Source organism: Rhinolophus ferrumequinum, chromosome 27 (genome assembly GCF_004115265.2).
Source record: "Rhinolophus ferrumequinum isolate MPI-CBG mRhiFer1 chromosome 27, mRhiFer1_v1.p, whole genome shotgun sequence".
In the NCBI taxonomy this organism is placed as follows: domain Eukaryota; kingdom Metazoa; phylum Chordata; class Mammalia; order Chiroptera; family Rhinolophidae; genus Rhinolophus; species Rhinolophus ferrumequinum.
Genome location: NC_046310.1, coordinates 7,979,820 through 7,987,522, shown reverse-complemented (window position 1 = coordinate 7,987,522; position 7,703 = coordinate 7,979,820). Strand labels below are relative to the sequence as shown.

Sequence of the window (7,703 nt, the reverse complement as noted above, 5' to 3'; positions counted from 1 at the left end):
CACGTATTTTTAGAACAATAATGGTCAATGCACCTGATGTGTACCTGATTTAGTATGTATAAACGATGATTGAACATATCCCAAACAAGTTGACTGGCTGTTTCTTTCTTTTTTTTCATTCCCTTTTTCGATTTTGTAAACTCCTCCAGGAATGAAACAATATACATGACTTGTCAGCTTGCTACAATATAGATCAGCTTGGATAGGGAGTTGAATCTCACAGGTTCTCACCAGGAACAGTTGTGTTACCTGGATTGCATCCACACAAAGTTTTACCATAGAGTATACTCTTCACCAAAGTAAGGGATTGAGTCTTAATCATTATTCTCACTTATTTTTGCAGAGGGGAAGTTTTTTATGTCTGCTTAAATCAAACCATAAATTATAAAAAAAAAAAAAGACATTATGAAATCTAATGGAAGGAAAAAATGACTACTAATATCTATTGGGTTCGTATTAAGTTCCAGGATTTGCTCTCATTTAATCTGTAATGCAAGTCTGTCAGATAGATTCTATGATCATCCCCAATATACAGACAGGAAGACTGAGAATTGAGAGATGAAGTAGCCTGCCTAAGATTACATAAGGAGTAAGAGTTGGGATTCGCACCCAAGCAGTACGGGTCCAAGACCCATGACTCAGCTTCACACTGAAACGTGTGGAGGATGTGCTGTCTTCCTGGATGGAAGGACTTAATTCCATCACGTGTCAGTCCTTCCAAAGTTAACATATACACTGAACCCAGTTTGTTCACCGTTTCACACATATGCTCATAAGGAGCATTTTTAAACATTGTTTTCACTCCAGCACCGTATGGAACTCCCCAAGAAGATTTTAAATTTAGCAAAGATTTCAAGCCATGTAGTAAAATTGGGTAGACATCAGCGCGTTGTTCATTACACTTTACTATATGAATCATCGAGCAACTATCCAGCTGACATGAAGTGGGGCCCGTTTTGTCACCACTTATTAATAAAAATACCCGATGGGAATCTCAGTTGATGTGCTTTCTGGAAAAAAATGTTTTCTCTTTGATTTAAGATAGACAAATTTAGTCAGTCCTTCTTTATTTTAATTTTTCTATTTTTTTCCTGCCTTTGGTTTAGTATAGAGTTATAAATGTAGATATCACTACGTCACTTTGTAGAAATCTGTCTTTTAAAATTTCAAAATAGCTGTACGCTGAGGAAAAATATAATTGAATCAGCCGTGACTGTAGTTACTGACTGAACTCTGTGTCTATGTGCACGGCATTAAATGGGTATATAAGTTGGGCCCTGCTATCAAGAAGTGTATAGTCTATTTAGGAGATGAAATGCATACTCTAATATTTAAGGACCATTGCAAGGCGATGATAAAGGAGATGAACAAAGATAGCGTGTAATTAAATGATTTTTTCATGACCTATGTACATTTTTCTAGGGTCCTTTCTCCCCAAGAGAAAAAAGGTATTACCACTATGCCCTGACAAAATCCAGCCAGAAGAGAAAAGGAATGCTAAACATGGTATTGCATCGTAAAATGTCGTTCACTTCTGATGTTCAAGTCCGTGGGCCTGTTAAGCAGGACCATCCTTTGCTTGCCTTTGTAAAAGCTTTCTATACATCTTTTATAGGTGAGAATAGGAGCTATTTTTACTGCTTTACATTATGCACAAGTGAAATGCAGGAACTCAATTGTGATTCCTCAGAATATGGAAATAATGACCCTCCCCGGCCCTTCCATCCCCCCCAAAAAGAAAAAGAGTAGTGATATATTTAGAGTACTAACAATGCAAAGCAAGGGGTTCTGATGTTTCATTTAATTAAGTTAGAACAAGAAAACTATCAAATCCTGCTGCTGCCCCACTGATACGAGTGGATGTGTGGATTCTCTCCCTGTGTACACCGACCGTGCATACTCAGAATCCCCACAGTGGAGAGGAATTGGTAAGGTGTGTATTAGTCTGACAGTCCTAGAAAGAATCAGGAGGAACAGCCGAACCCAGGAAACAGCGTTTCACGTAGTTCCTCCTGTACCGCTAATTGGTCCCAAAACCCTTCATTACTGTCTAGTGCAAAAGGCGAAGTGGAAAGCACACATTTAAAATGTGACTTAACTGAAAACAGACAGAGCAAAATTCTAGGCCTTGTGAGCTTCAGTTGCTCTGTTCCTGTGTGGCCATGCTGATTCTCAGTTTATCTTTTCTTTCAGGTCACGTGGAAACCCCCACTCATGCAGAACGGAGACATACTTAGCTATGAGATCCGTGCGCCAGACCCGCGCATCACAATGACCAATGTGACTTCCTCAGTGCTAAGTCAAGTAATTGCTCATCTGATTCCTTTCACTAATTATTCGGTCACCGTTGTGGCTTGCTCAGGGGGTAACGGGTACCTAGGAGGATGCACGGAGAGTTTACCTACCCGTGTCACCACCCACCCCACCCTGCCTGACGACGTCCGCTCGTTGTCTGCGATTCCACGAAGTGAATCGTGTGTTGGGATTTCTTGGCAGCCACCATCCAGGCCAAATGGGCCCGATTTGAGGTAAGAAAAAAGTGGCTACGCTTTCGGATTTTGCCATGGTCTTAGATCTCTAGAAAGGAAGGAGGCTTTTAATCACATATGAACTTAGGAAGAATTTCTTATTGGCTAGCCCCCACTCATAACTTTCATACAATTCCATATTGTGTATCTTGACTTATATGGAACAATAAATGTTTATCAAGATAGAAGTATCGTAATACCGTGAAGAACTAAAAACCCTTAAAACCACGATCACTGTTCTCTCACGATTCTTGACATAATCCTTCCCTTGTTTTCAAAGTATATTTTTTTTTAATGTCAGGAAAACCTGATGCACGTTCGTCATGATACATTTAAACAAATATGCCTGAAAATCCAAAAGGTAATGCAATAATTCTTTGACATGTTATTATTTGGGAACTTGTAAAGAATGTTGTCAGGGCTATAGATAAGATGAAAGAAACGAGTTGTGATTTTGAAATGGCTTTATAACAACCTAAACTTGACACTTAGCCCAGGCTATGGGTTGATAATATTGTCATTGTTTATAAAGTATTGGCAGTTTAAAACTTAGGAAATCACTAACTTCATAAACATTTTCTATTTCTACTTTGTGTGAATGTGGCAATCGAGTGTTTGCAAACCAGACAGGGGAGAAATCTAAAATGTTATCATTCTCACTGGTAATAGAACAATGTGAATGCAGTTGTTGGTTTCAAAATAATTGAATACGAAACTTGAGCCAGACAATAATAATAATCTGGAAAAAAATGTGTAATCATAAATTAAGATGTTTTCTTTACATTTACATGCACGTATCACATACTCACACCGTGAAACAACCTGAATTTTGGTAATAACATTAGTTGAGATAATCCCAGTGTTTCTGCTTGTCTTTTGCTTTAGATACGAGCTTCTGAGACGTAAAATCCAGCAACCACTTGCATCAAATCCCCCAGAAGATTTAAATCTGTGGCACAATATTTATTCAGGAACTCAGTGGTTTTATGAAGATAAGGGTCTTAGCAGGTGAGATTACAAAAACTATGAAAACAAATGCTGGCATTTAGTTTGGGGCATGTTGACTAGTTCAAAGTATCATAGTCTCTTCAGTGTGCGAGCATTTTATCAGTTGTGCAATAAAACGTGTTTGGTTATTATCTGTGGCATTAATCATCAGACTGCAACAGTCCGCATGTTTAATGTTTGCCATCTTAACTGTGTGCTGAAAATAAGCCTTTTGAAGTCGAACTTGTAGATGTTTGAGCCTTAACTTACTGCCTTTTTCACAGCTCTAGCAAGACATGGAAACTTAATGGAGGAATTTGGAAATACTGCACCTAGAGAAAACCAGGGAAATTACTGGGCACTTGTCACAAGCTTGCTATTTCTAGGAAGTTGTTCTAAGTCATTGATTCAGTCCACACAGTATCTAGTTAACAGGCTTGGGACTTGAAAGAATTCAGTCTAGAGTTCAAAGAGATCAAGAGATCGACAAACAGACAATGTCAGGAAAGCGTATTGGGTGGCAGAGCTAGGAGATGGGTGTGCTGTTTCATCCTGCGCGAGAGCACTGGTTTTGTGACCTGAGGCGAGTCACTTAACTTCTCTGGGCCTCACTTTTGTTGTCTATAAAATGAGGAGATTAGATGAGATTAAATGACTTCTAAATCTTCATAAGTCCGAGTAGTGGAATCAAATTTCAAAACACCACAAATAGCATTTTATGAAATCTTTTCAGACACCTTTTCTATCAGGTTATTTTTCTTTTCTTTCTTTTTCAAATTAGATTTATTGGGGTGACAGTGGTTAGTAAAATCATATGAGTTTAAAGTGTACGATTCTATAATATATCATCTGTATATCACATTGTGTGCTCACCACCCAGAATCAGTTCTCCTTCCATCACCCTATATTTGAAACCCTTTTCCTTCTACCACCCCCTGTCACTCTCTGGTAACCACTAAACTATTGTCTGTGTTCATGAGGTTGTATTTCTTTATTTGTTTGTTTTGTTCCTTTGTTGCTTTCAATTTTATATCCCACATATCCGTGAAATCATATGGGTCTCGACTTTTTCTGTCTGACGTATTTCACTTAGCATAATAATCTCCAGATCCATCCATGTTGTCACAAACGGCACTATTTCATCTTTTCTTGTGGCTGAGTAGTCTTCCATTGTGTATACATCCCACATCTTTTTATCCAATCATCTATCGGAGGACACTTTGGTTATTTTTCTAGACGCATCACTACCTAGCCGTACTCTGAACCCTGTTGATAACTCTGGCCTGTTTCCCAGCTCTTCCACACCTGGGCCTCCATGTCTGGCCTCATTAGCGTCACTTCTGCTCTTGCTAACGTACACCGTTTACTTGCTCACCCAGCGTCGGCCCCTTACTGCCATTTCCCTTTGTCTGACTAGATCATCCTTGGAGTCTGGTACTAGAAGTTTCCCAATGGGCTTCCCTGCCCACTCTCTTCCTGGTCTGAACTAGCTGCCCCTATAATGTATTTCCATTGCACAGCGCTCCCGTATCATTATTGTCATTGTACTGTCCTGGCTCATCTACTTGTTTGGACACCCTCTCCTGTTGTCAGGTCCACCGTGAGGCAGGACGTTATCTTCATGATTTCCGTATCCTCCATCCCTAGTGTAGTGCCTGGCACATAGTGGGTCTTCAGATGGTTGTTAAATGAAAGAATATGTTCACTCAGTAAAGGGTTGGTTATTGATTGATTGTATTGCTATTCTCTTTGGGGAATGGGTAAAACTAAGGAAAATTCTCTTTGCACCTCAAAGGGCTGTGGTGGGAGAACCTGATGTATATTGTAAGTCTCTTCGAGGGAAGCAGCATGTAAATGTAACGAAGCAATGGAATGAGCCATGTGAAATGGCCACTTATAAGTCAGAAAGGTCAATGATTAGTCTATCCTTTTGGTTCAAACTGAATTACCATTGTCAGACGATTCTTGAGTATTTTCAATTCATTATTTACCTAATATGCCGTCTCTTATAATTATCACTTCAGTTGAAGAAATTCATTTATTCAGCAATTTCTTTTTGCCTACTACAGGCTGAGAGGTACTGTGAAAAGGAACAAAAGATGAATGCAGCTTAGCTTTTGCCCTGAAAGAATTCACAGTCTCATAGAGGGACACACACACACTGCTGTCATCACAGTTAACTGGTCACCAACATTACCTAGGGAAATTCTGTGGAAAATGTAGATTTCTATGATAGGTGAACTCTGCCTTAAATACAGCCATTTCTAAAATAACTACAACTTGACTAGTTAACATTACTGAATCTGATTTTTAGCCATGAGCTGTTTGGCAGGAAAACAGAATAAATCTCAGAAAGTTAATGTTGTTCATTCGTAGAAGAAATGAAAACTTATTAACAAATTAGGATCAAGGCCAAAGACTTAGTATTGAATTTTTAGTGATGCCTCTAAGAATTTTTCATGAGAAGTCCAAATCTAGGACTTCAGGGAAGAAATCAAGTTAAATCCTCGCAAATGAAATTGAAACATTAGTTGACGTCAGCACACTGATGATAGCTGCTTCTAGGAAGGAAGTGTACATATACCAAAATGTGCTGAAGGAATATTTTGACTGCCCTCATCATGTTAAATGTCAAGGGGTTATTCTTTTCTGCTGGGACTAGCTAAGTTTATATTATTATTATTATTATTAATTATTCTTCTTCTTCAAATCACTGGTATAATTCATGTAACCTGCTTGTGAATGACTATACACACACACACACACACACACACACACACACACACACACATACACACATATACATACATTTCTTTTAAATATTCAGAACAAATCGTATGGGCCTTCTTATTGTGAGAAGGTTTTTTCCTAGCCCCCCCCAACCCTTTGTAAGTCCAAAAAAGCTAGGGGATCCTTCTTCCTACAGGGTCAGGGGTGGTCTCTCACAAATCTGAGAGAAAACTGGAAATTAGTCCACTGGTGGGTGCTGTGCCAGTTTTTCTGTTAAGAAGGAGTGATTTTGTTTGGTAGATGCTGTCACTTCCCACGTTGACGGCTGGTGGCAGCCAGGGCTCACCCTCTGCTGTAGGCTGAAGACCTGCGCCCTCAGCTCTCTTTGCTGCACACTTCGGTCGCAGCTCCTTAAATACCCTGTCCTTTGGCTTTTATTTGTCTTACTGACTTATTTGTTTAGCTGGCTATTTTTGGGGGGTGGGGGTGGTGGAACTGGGGTGGTGTGGATACTTGAATTCAAGTGTCTTTAGGAGGAATATGTAATTGCATACACCATTCCTTAGTTCCTTCTTCACTTAACATCTTTAGAAGTAAAGGAACCATTGAAGTATTTCTTACCATCTTGCCCTGTTCTCCCCACAGCTGCATCTAGAATCAGTTTTTAAAATGGCACTTCTCTTGACACACAAAAAAGTACACTTAAGATGCACTGGACCTTCCTTTATGGATGTGTTTTGTCAGAGTAAATGTAAATTGAAGTCAATTTCCTTGGTCAAGTGGGCTATTTTCGTTCGTTATGTGTTTATAATATATAGAAAACACACCAACCTAATCTAAAGTGTGATACTCTGAAATTCAAAGCATTTTAGTCTTCCCCCCCCTTTATATTAATATATCCATGTACAAAGTAAAATAGTGAGCTAGTTATCCAGATAGTTTAAACAAAAATACGTCTGTTCTTCTGATTATCTTAGGTAAGGAGTGATTTTGTCTGAGTTACATAGCTAGTTGCCTCATCATTCAATTTTGCTCATTTTTCGTATAGACTCAGTGTAACTATAGGTTTATACTATTTGTCAGTTTCTAACTTTCTGCCTTATCGCGTCTGTGCAAAGTGGCCAAGTTGTAGTGTTGGGGGAACTGTGATTTTGGGTTTCCTGACATTTTCATCACTTAGAAAATCTGGTGAACATGCTGTTGTCATCTGATTTTGCCATCGTGACTCAGGCAGCGTTAAGGGGGCGGGGCGCAGCGTGACCTCCTTCATTTTAAGCATCAACCCACCCTTACACATTTTTAGTACCTCATAGTGCCTAGGTTTTTAAGTGATGGCATGCCCTCCTTTCTGGTCTGGGTTTGATGAAGAAAGAACAAGTTCCAAGAAATAATAGGTTCTTCTTTCTATTTTGGAAATCATTGAAGGTTATAATAACTTAGTTGTCATTAACTTTATAA

General features: G+C 39.0%; 1 protein-coding gene across 1 annotated transcript in view; it reads left to right on the top strand.

The window, feature by feature from the left end:
- Positions 1-7,703, top strand: part of USH2A (usherin) — a 559,517-nt gene that overhangs the window by 375,375 nt on the left and 176,439 nt on the right. The window contains exons 41-42 of the mRNA XM_033099662.1: positions 2,194-2,528; positions 3,414-3,536. Of these exons, the coding sequence (XP_032955553.1) occupies positions 2,194-2,528; positions 3,414-3,536 (458 nt within the window). The remainder of the gene's footprint in view (positions 1-2,193; positions 2,529-3,413; positions 3,537-7,703) is intronic.